This window comes from Anthonomus grandis, chromosome 12 (genome assembly GCF_022605725.1).
Source record: "Anthonomus grandis grandis chromosome 12, icAntGran1.3, whole genome shotgun sequence".
NCBI lineage: Eukaryota > Metazoa > Arthropoda > Insecta > Coleoptera > Curculionidae > Anthonomus > Anthonomus grandis.
Genome location: NC_065557.1, coordinates 19,391,312 through 19,409,650, shown reverse-complemented (window position 1 = coordinate 19,409,650; position 18,339 = coordinate 19,391,312). Strand labels below are relative to the sequence as shown.

Genomic DNA, 18,339 nt, shown 5'->3' with positions numbered 1-18,339 from the left:
AGGGTGCAGGCGCTTCTTCCTTGGGATTTTTCTTTTAAAGATTAATTTTTGCAGAATAATAAATCGTTATTGTAATAGAAGTCATCCCAGCTTTAAATTATATTTAATTGGATAATAAATTATAAATGATGAATGAAAATTATGGAAAAAAAGCCATCCATGTCAAAGAAAATACGTTAATCTACTAATTATTGAAAAATCCTTTTTTTCCCTAATATAAGTCAGAGATGCGTAAAAATGATAAAAAAACAAAATGTTTCTAAATTGGAGAGAAGAAAAAGATCTTTTAATTTAGAATCTACCAGCAGCTCACCACACAAAGTACATTTAAAAGAGAAGAGGGGCATGGTCTCGAAACAAACATCGGCCTGTAGATTTTGATTATCGTGTCAAAAAAACTTAATTTTCGTTTAAATTTCAACAGCCCGTAGTTCGGTCACGAAGCGTTTGCTGAACCATATTCGTAAGAAACTTGAGTATTAATTTGTTTATCCTCTTTATTTGTGCACGACAATGAGGCAAACCTTTAACAAAAACTCGGCTAATTTAAATATATTTGCACTTTTATTTATCACTTTTATTGACTTATTGGATCGTAGAGAAGAAAACATTAAATTATAAGGGGTTTTAGAAGAAAAATAGAAAAATGGGTATTGGCCAAAAACCTCCTTGTTTTGAAACCTTTTGCAAATTTATCATCAATATTAAAAACACATTTTTATTTTTACTACTTTTGTTTATCTTTAAGGTATATAATTTATTACTTTTGCATTGTTTTCAAAGGACAGTTTTGATTCTCGATTAAAATATTCGGAATTTCCACAATTTCTTAAATAAGAAGTTTTTAACTGAAAGCATCAAAACAAAAATATCACATTATTGTTTTTACTATAATTTTGTAATATGTACAAAATACAATAGTAATAATCTCGACATGTCTGATTGTGATGTTTGATTGCACGCTGCACTGTTAAATAATAAATGCCGCACAAGTGCAAGAACAATCGAAAGGATCCAGGAGTAAGAGCGACTAAAAGAAATGGTTTGTAGTGTCCTAGAAGTGGATCATGAAGACAATCAAGTAGAAGTGTTGGAGAAGAACTGGGTATGGCCCATAAAACTGTTATCAGTATTTGAAAGAAATATGAATAAAAACGTTTAAAATATTCCACAACTCAGAAAATATTTATCGAAGACCAGTGGCGAAAAATGGAATTTGGTAAAATGTTTATTCTCAGATTGATCTTCTTCTCCATTATACGGGAAGACAATCCTTCCGTTGTTCGATATTGATCTCAGCAATGAGCAAATGAGAACAGGAGTTTTCGATTCCATACTCAACATCCTCAAAAATTAAATGTTTGGGGTGGTATTTTGAGTGACCGAAAACCAGGTTCTTCCTGCCATTCAAACCACCCTGATTTAGATCTGTGATCGGTCTATTTCCAAGAAGCGGCTGTCCTGATTATAATTAGGTTAGAGTAAAAGAATTTTTAATTATTTTACTCTAACCTAATTATTTTAATTTATATTTTTCCACTCCAGATTTATCCCCAAATTACTTTTACTTTTGGGATTATCTTAAAGATAATCTTATCTTAAAAATAATTATGAGACCATTTATGAACACGAATTACCAGGCCTATAAATTATAAGGAGTTGCGAGAGAAAATTATTGAATGTTCCAATTCCATTTGATCGGAAACTCTTTTAGAAGTACGAAATGGCTTTTATGATTGTAATTCTGTACACGTTGTACAGTTTTACACTGATGTAGGTAAATCCTGCATCAAAAAAATATTTTAGAAATGCCTGAACTTTCATGTAATATTTTGCAAAATTTTATTGAAAGTAATACAAGTTACCCCTATGCAAGTAAAATGCTTACTAACGACGCAGCAGGTGAGCAGAGCGTACAAAATGCATGCGCGCACGTTGCCATATTTCGCCTTTAAGCACCTCACTATGCGTAATGATCCAATTCCCCAAACTGGATATAGATATTGGGTCAGTGTGATCCGCATAAAGGACTACGTAAATTAAAAGGGCGCGATATTACGATCAAAGGCTGTACAAATATTATATAAAGTAATAATAAACTTACCGGCGGGAGTTTCATCATTCTTATTTCTAGCATTTAGGTTTGCCCCAGCTTGAGCGAGTATTTCTAATACATCGATCTAAAGCAAATAAACATATTGTAGGTAAAAGTATTTAATTAAAATGAGAAAAAAAATGAAAGTTGTACGTTAAAGGAAAGTAGATTCCGATCAAGGGAGGGAAGAATTGGACACAAAATATTCCAATCTACGATACGATGCATTCTATGGTTTCTTTTATTGATACAGTTTTTTTTACTTTGCTGGGAATAAATATTTTTTTATGTTGCATGGGGCGTCAAAAATGATTATCCTCCCATAAAGAAAAAAAAGTAATACTAAAAAAATCAAATACGCGATAAGCTCCTTCTTTCTTTTCCAAAATAAATTATTTTAATAAGTGTGTTTTAATGAGTATTTTCAGAAGATTCAGGATTTAAAATTGTTAAATAAAGCAATTAACATAAGGCAAAATTTACTTACATGACCCCAACAAGCCGCAGCATGAGAAGGTTGCCAGTCATCTTTGTCCTTTACATCTGTTCTCACGCCATTATCTAACAAAAAATCGACTACTGAAAGATATCCATTGGCAGCTGCAATATGTAACTGAAAAACAAAATTCGGCTTAAATATAAATTTAAGACAATAAAGATTAGCTTAATGATTATAATACGTCAATACCTAACATTAAAATAAGTATTATAGTTTCATAAATAAGACAACAGATTAACAACATTTACAACGGTGATATTTGGGCAAATTTAATTTATTATTTTAAGTTTCTTCCTACAAATCCGCTGGATTTCGTATTAAATTAAATTTTCTTCTAAAGTTTCTATTAAAAAATTAAAATGACCCTAATGTGTTCTAATCGACAAAAACATCCGTTGTAACAAACTTAATACCGATTAACTTTCCGTTGCAAAATTTAGATAAAAAAAATACTTTAAGATTTTGTAATTTACAGTATCACACTCTTATTTTCAATTGTTATCTGTAATTTAAAGTGAATAAGTCAATTGTAATTTGAGGAAATATATTTAAACTAAAACTAAAGCAGTATTTTTTACTGTATGTGTATATCTGATATGAAAATACTAGATAGGAATATTTCCTTATTTCAGAAGTATTGAAATCGTTTTTCTTGCAATATATCCAACATCTCTTCGAAATAAATATAATAATGCAAAGTCTTTAATAGCAGTGTCTTTAATAGCATATTATATATAAATTACCAATTTGTAGGAAAATTTTTATAACATCTATGTGTACTCTTATCTATGAACATTAATTTCTAATTTCAATAACTCAATGAACTTTAAAATAACTTACTGGAGTAGCTCCTTGAGCGTCATACTGTTCCAAATTGTCTCCCCTTTGAGCAGCTAATCTCATATCAGCTAACATTTTTCTTTCTGTACTCCCTCTAGTTTCATCTATTAACTGCTGAGTCACTCCGTTTTTTGCCATTTCACCCTCAATATAATCCAGTGCTTGCTCATCTTCACAAATATCATAAGGCATATTACCATCGGCGTTCACCGCTAGGAGGTTGGCACCCCGATCTATTAGAATTCTAAAAATAACGTTAATATTTTTATTCGAAATGCATAAGTTTTACCAACAAATGTTTAAGAACAAAAACATTAATAATTAATTATACATTTCTAATGCTTATAATTTACCTAACTAATCTTAGATGACCACAAGTAGCAGCTGCATGAAGGGGAGTCCATTTCTCACTATCTTCGGCATTTACATTCGCGCCGTACTCTAACAGAAGCGACAACATGGGTTCATTATCATCAATGCAACACTGGTGCAATGCCGTCAGACCATCTTCATTGCAAGAGTCCGGGCTAACACCTTTCATGAGCAATCTTCTTACTAAAAAAATACACGAAAATAGGTGTGAAGAATAGTTTTAATATTTTATACTTAAAAAATCTCTTTATAGTTGACGAATAATTTTTATTCCCTTAACGAGATTACGAGATTTTAAAATACCGGGTGGTGCGTCGTCAAGCGGAACATAGGAAATCCCATGTAAATTTTAAGGGGGTCAATTATTGGCTTCCCTGTACATTTTACAGAAAAAATGTAAGATAACTTTTTGAAAAGACCAATCTCGCAAACCCTCGTGCAAAGTTTCAAAAATTTTAATAAGCGAATCTTTAATTATTCAATTAAATGTAATTGCAAAATTACCAAATTTTCGGTTCAGGTAAAACCAGACACCAGCCACCAGCAAACAATTTGTTATAAGGCTTTGTCAAATCTGACGTACAGCCGAATACAAGAAATGTTTTTTTCTTTCGTTTTATCAATCTCACAACCATACATTCAAAGTAAGACACGTTAACATTACTTTTTTAAGTAAACTTTTATTTAATATAACGATGAAGTAAACCAATAACAATTATTATTATCGATTATTAAAAAAATAATTTTATCATACTTAGAATTTAATTAAACCAATAGCAGTATGTGAAATATTTTCAATTTATTTTCCCATCAAGCCTATCTGGTCCATTTCAACATATTGTTAGTAAATTCGAGTTCAAAGACATTGCAATAAATAATTGTAAATGTTTAAATCAGAAAATCGAAAATAGATCCGAAAAAAGAGAGAACAAAATCTCAAACACAGAAAAAACTCTTAATATTTTACTAAGTGTGGAAAAATAAAATAAAATACAATAACTTTTTTTAAAATAATAGAGAATTACATAAAAACATCAATTAATCAAATGTTCAAACAACCCCCCATTAACAGCTAAACAATATCCTAACCGATCATAAAATTCATTTCTAACGTTACTAAGTTGATATTGGGAAATTTTATTACATTCTAACGAAATAGCTTTTTATAACTGGTTTAGATTCTTAAATTTTACACTTTTATAAATGACACTTTTTAAATGACCCCACAAAAAGTCAATCGGTGAAAGATCAGGTGACCTGGCTGGCCAAAGTATCCGGTACCGTGGACCAATAATATTGCCGTTAAAAGCATTTTCCAAGCACTCTCTAACCATACGGGCATTATGGGCCAGGCAACCATCCATTTGGTACCAGATCATTTGATCTTCTTGAACAACTTCTTCCAAGGCGGGTCCAATTTGATTTTGAAATAAGTCCAAATAGGTTTCAGCGGTTATAGTCCATAAAAAAGGGTCCAATGATATGGTGTCCGATAATTCCCACGAATACATTTGTTTTTTGGGGATATTGTGTCCGAGTATGAACAAAGCGATGTTCATTTTCTTGGCTCCAATACCGGAATTCTGAACATTTGGTACATTGTTGAGGGTAAATGTACATTCATCGGTAAAACGAATATTTGTTAAAAAATTCCTATCATTATTGGCTCTTTCCATCATTTCAAAACAAAATGCCATTCTTCGCTCTTCATCTCCTTCCTGCAGCTCTTCATGTTTTTCGAATTTATACGAATAATATTTGTGTTTTTTTAAAGTGCGCAATACTGTTGTATGATGTTTATTTACCTCTTGCCCAAGAACCCTCGTACTAACCATCTTGTTTTCCTCCACACTCAGTAGAATATTAAGATCTCTGTTCTCTCTTTCTTCGGCTCTATTTTCGATATCCTGAGCTGAACATTTACAGTAAAGTAAAGTTTATTCATGCTTATGAAAAAAAAAATTTCTTACAATCGTCACAAGTAGATAAATACATATTAAAAAATTATTTCACTTACAAATTATTAAAGTTTTACATTGCAAATTAAAATCCTTATCCAAAATATTAAAAAAATAACACCCAAGATACAATTTCACAAATACTAAATAAAATAATCACAATTTACAAACAGTTAAAATTTTGGAGACCCCAATATCAATTTCAACTTCCTAAAACTTATTTTTGTTTCATTTTCACCAATTTTCACAGTTGAGCTTGTAGATACTTATCAAAGCTATAGAAGGCTCTATCAGCAAGTAATTTTTTACTGAGGCAGCAAAAAGTTTTTCATTTAGAGCTTTAATATTATTAGGAAGTTTATTAAAAAAGCTTGGAGCATAATAACTAGTTGAGATACGAGATTTATTGAGTCTTAGAAAGTGCATTTCCAGGAAATCTACTTGTCGAGTGCTGTGAGTATGAATTTCTGATCTCTGAGTATATTTATGTAAATTATTTTTTGTATATATTAGACATTCAAAGATATACCGTGATGGAAGTGTAAGAATTTTAAGTTTTTTGAAAGAGCCTCTCACATCGTTCCTGAAACCCAGACCCTCGACAACCCTCAGAGCTCTTCTCTGCAGTTTAAAGATTCTCCTAGCTTGAGGTGCATGACCCCAAGCCAAGAGACCATAATTGCAGGTGGACTGTATTAGCGCATGGTAAACCATTAACAAAACATCCTTATTTACTGTGCCTTTTAAGCGTTTTAAAAGAAATATTTGTTTTGCCAATTTATTTGCAATGAACTCCACATGCTTATCAAATATCATAGTAGGATCTAAGTGAACACCCAAGAATCTCACCCCGTCCGAACTCTCAACATTGGTACCCTCTGTATTTCTCAAAGAGAATAGGACTTCCTCCGTTTTGTTGACATTTAGGCTAAGTCTATTTGCACTGAACCACTTGCCCAAATCTGACTTCACCTCCACCAGCATCAGGTCCAGTTCTTGCAAACTAGTACTCCTGCAAAGAGCAGTAGTGTCGTCAGCAAACAGCAGCAGCCTAGACTCAATTGACCTGTCGATATCATTGACACAAATAATAAAGAGGAGTGGCCCCAAAATAGACTCCTGTGGCACACCAGTTATTCTGCATTCTTCTGATAAAGCTCCACCTGAACAGGTTTTCTGTACACGTCCAACAAGATAAGTTTTAAGAAGTGATAAACTGGGCGGGATCAGACCATAAAGTTTAAGCTTGCTCAGAAGGATTCTATGGGATATGCAGTCGAAGGCCTTTGAAAGGTCACAGAAAATTGCCCCAACATGGGACCCCCATTTCAAAGCCCTCAACCACATACTCCAGAAGATCCTTAACAGTCGATTGTTTTTTCCTAAACCCATACTGAAAGTTTTTGAGGATTTCATTTTGTTCAAAATAGATTTAAAGTTGATTTTTTAAAAGTAGCTCAAAAACCTTCGATATTATTGGAATCAAAGATACTGGACGGTAATTATTTAAATCATCTCTACTCCCTTTTTTAAAAATTGGTATGATCTTTTGAATTTTAAAGCCACTTGGGTAGATGCCTTCCCTTATACATAAATTTAAAAGCTTTGTTAAAGGATATATTAAATGCTCTTTTAATTGTTTTAGAAGAGGGACATTCATTCCATATATGTCTCTAGAATGTTTATTTTTTAAATTACTTATAGCATCTCTAACTTGTATATACGTCACTTCACTAAAAGAAAAACCCCCCACAGGGACACCTGACAGGCAGGCCTGATCCATAAATGATTCAGCAGTGACCGTGGCCAGTGGAATCTTCTTGAGAGTTTCCTCAGCTATACCTGAAAAAAATGTATTGAACTCGGATGCAGTAAGACCCACGGGCTGCTCACTATGCACCTTCTTTCTTTGGCCATTTACAATCTGCCAAGCAGCTTTCGTTCTATTATCAGCCTGTAGTTTATATTAAGATAAGATTTTGACCTGTTCTGCAAGTTCTAGACATTTATTATTGCTATACAAAGAGTTTAAGAAATGCAAGGTTTCGCGCATTTGCTTTAAATGATCATTAAACCAAGAGACCTGACAATTTCCCACCACACTCTTCTTTTTTACTGAGAATGATGCATTCACTAACAAACTAATAAAAAATGATGCTATTTCATTTACAGTATCAGGGGAGCATAGAAAATCACAGTCAACGCTTTCCAAAATTTTGAACAGGTTTTGGATTTACAATTAGTTATTACGGTAGCTTTGGACTCGAACTTATTGACAATACGTTTAATAGTTGAAATGGACGGAATGGGCTTGGTGGGGAAATAAACTGAAAACATTTCAGATACTGCTCTAAAACTGTTTCCTCCATAATGCCACTTAATTATGGCTATTTTTTCGTCGATTGAATAATTCGTAATTGTTTTCAAATATCGACTGATTTATTGACACTTTTCCTCACGTCAGTGACAATATTCATTTTACTGGTGCCCGTTTGGTTTTACCTGAACCGAAAATTTGCTAATTTTGCAATTACATTTAATTGAATAATTCAAGATTTGCTTATTAAAATTTTTTGAAACTTTGCACAAGGGTTTGCCAGATTGGTCTCTTCAAAAAGTTATCTTATATTTTTTCTATAAAATGTACAGGGAAGCCAATAATTCACCCCCTTAAAATTTACATGGGTTTTCCTGTTCCGCTCGGCGACGCACCACCCGGTATTAAATGAATAGAAATGTTTTTTTTCCTATGAAAACATTGAGTAAAAGTACGATAATATTCTAGTTATTTCTGTACGTTATATTCATACGGTAAAGCCCTAGTTTGTTCTTTCAAGCATTTTTATAACCAAAATACAGCAACCGTCTAGAATGAACAAATGTCGTTTTTTTCTACCTTCTTGGTCAAGTAAAATCATCGTTTGGGAATCAAAAATCTTTGTTCTATTCAAGAGAACGTGTAGTTGAAACAAGAAGTAATTGTTGAATATCGAATATCACAAACTGAACTCTAGAAAACTAATTTTAAAAAGCAAGGTTAGGCGAAGATAGGCCTTTTATTTCATTGATTACTAAACCCAACAATATACTGATTGCTGTATAAATTAGCGTCAATCGTAAAACCCAAATTCAATATTTAATATTACTATGTAACTTTATCATTTTATATTTAGGAACGCTAATTTAAAATTCTTTATCCAACTTGTTTAATCTTACTTTATTTTTAAATCGTGGCTCTTCACAATTTATATCAATAAATCCGATATAAAAAACAATACAAAAAGATCTAAATGATTATGTAACTAGTGTTACGTTAATAGGATTTATCTTATGTAAAAAAAATTGTTACATTATTTTAAGTCGTAAGTTAAACCAAAATCAGCCTATCTATTTTGTTGAAAATTAAATATAGGTTCAGGATAGTTAGGATTTTAGTTAGATTTAGTTAGCTCAGGATTTCAATAATGATCAATTTAAACAATTATGATTAACTCCTCTTAGCAAATATAGAGGAATAATTGAGGTTCAATTTTTGTTCAAGTTAATTAGTTATTCATTCGACTATCCTGGAATTTTAGAATAAAGTTTAATTTAACTGAGGAGGTTCCAGAATAAAAAGTGGTATGGTATAAGTGTGTGGTGTTACATTTAGGAAAAAATAATCCCCAGCTACCCTACCAAATAAATAACATTGAACTTAAAAAAGTCGAATCTTATTATGATCTCAGAATAATAGTAACTAAGGATCTGTCTTGGTGCCAGCATATTTCCTCAATTGTGAAACGTGCAAATTCTATGTTGTATCTGCTACAAAAGGCTTTTGTTAAAATTCCATTTCACAATTTTATGAAATTGTATACCACGTTTGTCCGGTCTATTAATGAATATGCAGGTCCCGTCTGGTGCGCGGACTTGGGGCGCGACAAAAATTTACTTGAATTGATGCAGCGACGCGCTACACGATCTACGTATGGTTTGCGTATGCCGAAAACTACCTACAGCGAGAGTCTTTCAAATTCAAACTTGCTAACTTTTGATAAACGAAAGCTTCGTGGTGATTTAATTTTTACATTCAGAATCCTGTATAATTATTTGGGCTGTGATCTAAACGAACTATTTGAAAGAAATCGGAATATTAGACTTCGCCGTCACACTTTAAAATTAAAAAAAAAAAAAACAGATGTATAAAACAAAAACACGTCAAATGTTTTTGCCTAATAGAGTGTTTGATGTTTGGAATTCGTTACCCGTAGATGTTATAACTGCTCCTTCTGTAAACTGTTTCAAGAATCGTCTGGATAGATTGGACATGTTTAGTGTTTAAATTTGGAAGCTGACATTTGAAGATTTATTCAAATATATTGTAATGCCTACTTAGTTCATAGAGCTATACAGAATGTAAGCTCTTGGCTTTTATCTAATAAAATAATAATAAATAATAATTATCCATAAATCTTAAACCCAGTTTAATATTAAATTTTCACTAAAATAATTCTTTGTAAATATTCTGTATGAATTCATGACGATTGTACTTAAAAATATTGAAAAGAACTTGAACAAAAAATTTTAGTAAAAGACCATTCACTCATTAGCATAAACAAAAGAAAAATGATTTTAACTTAGTTTCTGCAATAAAGTTAGAAAAATCAAGCAAATTTTACCACTACACTAAAATACTTTATTTATTAGTCAACATGTGGTTCGTTAAATGTTAAATAACTGTTTTATTTAAGGTCCGCATGAATCTTTCCAGAATCCCTAAAATTAGGCCAATACTTTGTACCGACCCGATCTTTACGCGTCAGATTTTTCTCGGCAATTCTAATCAGACCGATAAATAACGAAACGGTTTCATGATTATAAAATAACTTAATACATTTTAAACATAAGTGTTATCTGTCCGATTTAAATCATTTTGATCTGAAGATTTAGCCAATTTCCTCCTTTAAACTGCTGATAATTATACTAATTATTTAGTTTAAAGAACTAAATTTAATGAAAAAATGGTAGGTGGATTCGTACATTATTTTTCTAGAATCAAAATCCACTCTTTATAACAATAGAAAAAAATTAAAGCTCACCTTCGTCAATGTCATTTCTTGAGGCAGCCTCAAGAAGAACAACGCTATCGTCGAAAACGATTCCCCTCTTATTGCTTTTGGCTAATTTATTATTTTTCCTATTGAACTCTTTCTCCTTTTGAAGCCACAACTTAAGTTGTTGGTTACGCCTTTTTCGTGCCAAGTTCAGCCGCTCCTGGGTCGGCATCTGTTCGATGCGCGGCATCTCTTCAATTAGAAGAGAATGTTCCATGACGGAAAAACGGACTTTCAGTCTTATCCTGGAAGAGTTAAAGGATTTCCAGTTAAAAAAATGCCTATATAGGGTTTTTATTAAGTATGGTTAAGTATGGAGACCAAATTAAATCATAAAAGTGGTTAAATCATAAAAAAGTTCCTGACGTAAGAGCTACTAGGTATCAACCGTAATCTTTCAAGCTACGTATGCTGAGAAAAAAAGTTCTTTATAGCACGACTTTACTGAAGAGTTCATTTAATTTCATTAAAACTTACTGCAACCCCAAATCAAAAGTTTCGTTTTTTATTATTGTTAATCGAAATTCATTGTCTACAGTAATTAACATCGATTATCTCACTTACCATAAACTGTAAATTCGTTTAATATGCCTGATCAAAAGCAATAATAGTATACAAATATATTCTTAAGATCTTTACACATACATTCTACATACCTACAAAACTACTAAACCGAAGAGAAACCTCCATGCTACATTTATTTTTAATTTAGCCGGTTATGAATTTTAAAGAGTAATTTTTATAATCCTGACTAAACGCTATCTTGTTTAAAATTATAATTCATACCAATAAAAATTATTAGGATATAAAAGATGCACTTAAACTGTATTGAAAAGGCTGGGGGAAAATGAAATCACGTTAACGTTCGTGAAAGCACTTTCTTTAAAATTACTGCAAATATGTGGGCGCTTTAATAAAAATGGATTTTTCAAATTTGAGCGTTCCAAACTAAAAAAAATCTATTTTTATCTTGATATGTTTACTCTTGTTCGTCGAGCAAGTGAGAATAATCCATGATTAAATAAATTATCAGTTTAAGATCAACTTGATAAATGGTGGAGTGTTATTTAATTATTTGTATAGGTATGTATAAGACAGATGTTTGGACTTTGGCTTACTACAAAGTAAAAGTAAATAAATACAATATTATGAATATACTATTATATTTTACATGCCACTGAAAGATTAGTACAGGGCAACCAAGGTAAAGAAAATCTGATAACATTTAATAGTATCCTCCCTGTATGAAAAACAAGAGAAAAATCCAATATTGATGATCTGGAAGAGAAAATAAATAAGAGGTTCTTAATGTTCCAATATGTAACTAAATGTTTACCCACATATGACCTTTTATTCCCAAAAATACACAAGAATTAATAACTATGAACTGTATTTTACTAATAAATTTGATTGGGACGCAATAAATGTGTTAAAAATTTGAAAAATGAACAATGTCATTTAATAATATGAATAGACTTTTTTAGTTCTTCTATCATTTAAATAAATTTTTCTTTAAAAATATGAATTTCTAGTCTAGTTAAATACTAATAGGTCTTTAGCTTAGTTGCTTTCATTTACATTCTATTTTTGGATCTTTATTTAAGCTCTAGTGGAGGCGTTAGTAGTAGACACTACCAATTTATTCGGCACTAAAGCACTAAAATAATTATAATTAATAATAATTATAATTATAATAATAATTATAGTAGTACTTTAATGAAATATCTATTTATTTTGTATTTTAAAGGAGGATAAATTTCTAGATTTAACTACCAAAAAATCAAAAATTTCTATAGTTTATTACATATGAGTGTTTTCCAATGCTTGAAAAAATGAGAAAAAAAAAATTCCAAGCATTTAAAGCCAACGTGTATATATACACAAAGCGCCTTTAGTTGCTATTGTCATTTTTCCAGGTATTCCATTTAAGTGGTATTCCATGGTAAACCATTTGCGAGCTTTTCTTAAATAAACGAGAAATTCAGAAAACAGTCAAGAACATTCAAAGATATACATTAAAACCGCATGAAAACAGCTTATATTTTTCACTTCACTAAGGACAACAAAATATCTTTATGACAAATGTAAAAATTCAATGTTGAGAAACTTAAGCATAGTAGATAAAAGAGAAGAGACTAAAAAATATAAGTAAGTGAAAAATACAATTATTCCCGACTCAAAGGTAAAAATATCATATCCCTTAGAACATTGAAGGTTTAGAATTCGTAAACGTAACTTTGTTTGAGTTCAACATGTGCACAGGGACAAGACGGGTGGTCTTTTGTTGACAAGCATATTCATCGATTTTCTGTTGTCAAGTTTACACGCATTTGCAAAAGAGGAAATTTTCAGCTATATATCAACACATATCATAATGTTAATTTAACTTACTGATGTTAGATTTTGGATTAAAAATAAAAAATAGAAAAAGATGTATGTTATTCTAAGCGCAAAAATAACATCTTCAAAGCAAAAAAAAACTATTAACATTCTTATTCCAAAATCCGTTTCTAAAAAAATTCAAATGGCAACACCGCAGGAAAAGCTAATTTAATCGGAATTTATGAAGTTCTGTGTTTTTTCTTTAGTTTTTGGTTGAAAAAGGAAAAAAGTTTAGTCATTTCAGTGTTTTTGTGAACTGTTACGATGGTAAAAACTTGTGCCGTTTGTGCGCCACGATTTAAACCGATCTTTTCACAAGTAAATACCAATATTGTCATAACATCATATCAAAGGATAACCGTCGTCATAAACGTAGAATAATAAAGACTTATTAAGAAATCTATAATTATAAAATATTTAATTTCCATAAAAATGCTTTTTATTAGATAAGTACCTTTACTACAATAAAGTACGTTAAAAAAGGCATAAAGAGTTCATAAACGGTAATATTGTTTATAATTTAAAGCATAATCTATTATACTCTATTTCAGAAGTGTGTAGAGCAATAAAACCTCATTAGGTATGCAAAAGTGGTACCTGGTGATCCACCAATATTTTATGCCACTACCTTAGTTGGGTATTAGTTTCAATGTAAAATTCTTTCTTTTCGTTGATTGCAGGTAGTGCCACCCGGTTTTGGGTCAATTTATGAGTTTTGCCCATTGTTACCCACTGATAAACATTGAAAACGGTTCGCCAAAGGCGTGCAACTGGGACTTGTTTTTTACCTTATAATTATACTCTATTTCAGAAGTGTGTAGAGCAATAAAACCTCATTAGGTATGCAAAAGTGGTACCTGGTGATCCACCAATATTTTATGCCACTACCTTAGTTGGGTATTAGTTCCAATGTAAAATTCTTTCTTTTCGTTGATTGCAGGTAGTGCCACCCGGTTTTGGGTCAATTTATGAGTTTTGCCCATTGTTACCCACTGATAAACATTGAAAACGGTTCGCCAAAGGCGTGCAACTGGGACTTGTTTTTTATCTTATAATTAATGTACTTAAATGCTATTTTATTTTAGAAAGTTACTTTTGTTTAAATGGAATAATATATTTTTTTCACAAATTTATTGAACATAATATGTAGAGTAAAACAGTTGAAAATGTCACTTTTGGATCTGGCACTTTTTGAACAGTGTATAACAATTTTAAATTATAATAGATTGTAGTCTTCTTCGTCATCTGACGAACTGTCATCACCTCTTGACATTATAATTAAAGGATCGACTGTCTGATCGATGAGGTTGTCGGAATCCCACATTTTGTCCTCTTGCTTAATTACATGCTGGACTGCTTTTCGCCAATTCTCTGGTGTCGCTTCCGTAATGGCTTGATCAAACAGTAGCTTAACATCTTTCATTTTAAAAGTCGTGTTTTGTCTTGCTACAAATCCTTTTACCTGCGCCCATATCAGTTCTATAAGATTTAGTTCGCAATGATATGGCGGTAAGCGCAGTACAGTTATATTATATTTTTCGGCTATATCTTCCACGGCGTATTTCATGAAACGAGTTTTGTGTAAGTTTGCTATTGCCAGCAGTTCTTTTTTTATTAAATTTGCTTCAAACGCAATACCTTTTGCAGTCAGCCAATCGATAATTTCTTGCTTTCTCCAACTTGAAGTTGGCGTCTTCTCTATTCGCCGTGAATGATAGCTTGCGTTATCCATAACCACCACCGAATTAGCCGGAAGAAATTTTATCATTTCACCAAAATAGTCCTCGAAAACGTCTGAGTTCATGTCTTCATGGTAATCTCCTGTGCGAGTCGACTCAAAGGTTAGCAGACCTTCTTTTAAAAATCCCTCTTCGCTTCCAATATGTGTGATTATAAGTCTTTTTCCTTTTCCCGAAGGTACTTTAATACCCGTAGACAGGCCTTCTATGAAAGCTTGGCGAGCATTGGTTATATTTTTGTCTTGCCACATTTTTTGGACTATATAACCTTCGTTAATCCACGTCTCATCAAGATAAAAAACTTTCCTTTGCTCCCTGCGGTACTGCTTGATACTTCTCAAGTATTGTCGTCTCCAACAAACAATTTCGTCGCTCTCCAGTAAAAGTGCTTTGCGGTTATGCTTTTCCCTTTTCTATGAGGCATTTTTGATGAGTATCTTACCATACTTTATGAAAAAAAATGCTTCATATTTTATTAAAGAGGAATAGTATTCTTTTGCGCTTGTCAAAATAAGTATAACTGTAAAATTTTTTATGATATTATAAAGTGTGTGTTTTTTTGCCATTTCTACATAAGCATTCGGCATCATGGCATCAGAGATGTTGCAAGCAAACAAACTGCCCATAGTTCCACGGCAATGCTAATTCTAGCCTTTCAATGTTTTAAGTCTTATCCAGAAGGTTCATCGTAGTGGTAGCCAATAGACGTAATTTTAGGGACCGATGTAGTTTTAAAATTTAAAAAGTTAATAACCAACAAAGTAGCTCAAATAACTAAAGTGTTGGTTGCCGCTATTCATATCTAAACGAATATCATGCCAATAATAGAGTTTACAGCAGGGTTATTTTAAGAAACTAGTTTATACAAGGGTAATTGAAATAACCGAGAAAACAAGGAGCTAAACGGACCAAGCTTTTATTGATGGGAAGAGTATGCGTTAAATTGGATTCCATTATCGCTAGATAAAGCTTTTCCTAAAAACTTGAAAATAATTCTGATAACTATATTTTCGAGACCAAGTTCAGTAATATAAGGTCTTTCTGAATAATATAGCCGACGTCTTTAATAAATAATCAAACTATTTTTTAACATACTCCAATTCTACTCTGCCTTACTGTAATTTTGATATTTTTTGTTATATTATTTTTAACGAAGTTCTAAAATTTCTAGATCCAGTGGACAATAATAAAAGTCGTAAAAAACATCTTAATAAAAGCAGTAGGAGACTAGATATAGTATATTCTATAATTAGAAAAGATGGTTTAAAATTTGTAAACTTCTCAGTTGGCGAGATCTTGAGATTATTTAAAACTATATCTATTTGACCTCTTGGTCAGCAAAACTCCATAATTAACAACTTACTTTGGCGTAACAAGACTCGTATTAATATTTATCATATGTAGTTCCTAATTTCCATATCAAAATACAATATAGCTAGTGCAAAATAAATATTTCAACAGCAATAAAATTGCTAGAGCCCCAAACGTTGTCTACTATAAGATATATTTTCAGGTACTTTAACAGTTTTAATATTTATTTATTTACACTACTTAACGAAGTAAATTTTATTACACTGTGGGAAGAACAAACATTTTTTAAGATTTTATATAAAATCTATCAAGTAAATCATATTGTTCAAATAGGAACAAAATGAAACCTTAGTCTATTGTACCCTGCATGAAATAATAGTGTAATTTACAAACACATGCGAAATAAACGTCGGCTTAAGTAACTTGGTAAGTTTTTATTTCGAACATTAAATAATAGAAGGCGAATCAAATAAAAATTTGTTAATTTATTCAATATACTAAATGAAATAACCGAATAAAGCAAATGTGATACGAAAATGAATGCATGATAAGTCAAATCGTTGTGTAATTTATGTAGAAAGCTGTAATCGACCTAAGAAGAAAGCATTTTTAGTATATTTAGCAAAAAGAGGAAAAGTTTAAAACCTGCAAGTATTCCTAGATAGCCGTTATGTTAAAGAACGACATGAATATTTCAGATTTTTCAGAATGTGTCTTATTCTACGGAAAAGTAAAAGGGTAAACTATTCCGCGAAGTTGAAATTCGGCGTAATTGTTGTTTTCCCGGTAGTGTCCAAAAAATTAAATTATTACAGAAAAAATCGCAAAGCAAAATAAATAATTAACAATAACGTGACAAATTAATATAATCACTGTTATCAATCGCTCTATTGATGGCATTATGCCGACTCAAGGATTAAGCTGACTGAACGAAAAATGAAGAACCGTGGGACTTGAGACTCGGCGGGCTCTGACGATACATTTTATTACGGTCAACATTAGATGTTGTTATAATGTTTATTTTAATATTATTCATTTAGTTTAACTCTTTGTTCGTTTCGTTTAAGGACCATTAAAGTTTAAAGTAAAGAGTGTGGTTGTTATTTCTAACATCAGAAAGTGGGATTTTGGTGTCCGGTTAAATACTGATTATACGTGTTACATCTGTGTTTGTGATGCCAAGAGAATCCTGCCCTTTATCTACTCCTGACAGGATGTCACCTCCACCTGGCGCGCGAAATATAGAACGCCTACCTGCTGCTGAAGATCATGCGCATTTACGAAGTTATACACCCCCCATTGACCCTCCTATAACTCCACAACTTGTGGCTGTACATGGGCAGGATGGTAGTGAGCTAAGTACCCAGAGTTTTAATACTTTTAGTAATGCTTTGCTTCGGGGGATCGAAAGAATGGTTAATAATAGAAGTGAACCTAAGTTTTTAGGGTTAACAACCGGTAATAACATTATTAGTGAATTCGACCCCTTGAAACATGATTTGAATCACTGGCTACAGTCCGTAGATGAGTATTCTTTAATGTACGGCTGGCCTGATATGGTGATTACTCATTTGGCGCTAAGTAAACTGCGAGGGCCGGCAGAAATTTGGTATAGAGGGCTGCCGTCTCGAATTTTTACTTGGTCCGAATGGAAAAGTTTACTTTTAAAGCATTTTAAGCCTACCAGAGATTTACATAAACTTATAAAGGAAATGATTTCTTTTAATTATGGTAAAACGCAGCAGAGTCTTTATTCATATACATTTGAAAAACTAACATTAATCAATAAAATGGGGTTAAATATTTCTGACTCTGATAAGGTAAATTTAATACTGGGAGGAATCGGTAACGAACAAATAAGGTTTTCTGTGGAAACAGCAGGAATTACCGATCCTGCCATATTGGCGCGTCATTTAAAAATGATCGATGATCAAAACAAATCACTCGACCAAGATATGCAAAATTTCACAGGGGTTAGTTATAATTTAGGCGACGAAGGCCCATCGACTGGTCAGCAAAATTTTGGTAGCATTAAAAATCGATTAAA

General features: G+C 31.9%; 1 protein-coding gene across 4 annotated transcripts in view; it reads right to left on the bottom strand.

The window, feature by feature from the left end:
* The window catches only part of LOC126743402 (protein phosphatase 1 regulatory inhibitor subunit 16B), a 57,134-nt gene that overhangs the window by 17,798 nt on the left and 20,997 nt on the right, over positions 1-18,339 (bottom strand). For all 4 annotated transcript variants that reach the window (XM_050450479.1, XM_050450477.1, XM_050450480.1 and 1 more), the window contains 5 exons: positions 10,846-11,105; positions 3,788-3,989; positions 3,435-3,678; positions 2,583-2,708; positions 2,105-2,180 (listed from right to left, as the gene is read on the bottom strand). In XM_050450479.1, the coding sequence (XP_050306436.1) occupies positions 2,105-2,180; positions 2,583-2,708; positions 3,435-3,678; positions 3,788-3,989; positions 10,846-11,077 (880 nt within the window). In that variant the 5' untranslated portion in view covers positions 11,078-11,105. The remainder of the gene's footprint in view (positions 1-2,104; positions 2,181-2,582; positions 2,709-3,434; positions 3,679-3,787; positions 3,990-10,845; positions 11,106-18,339) is intronic.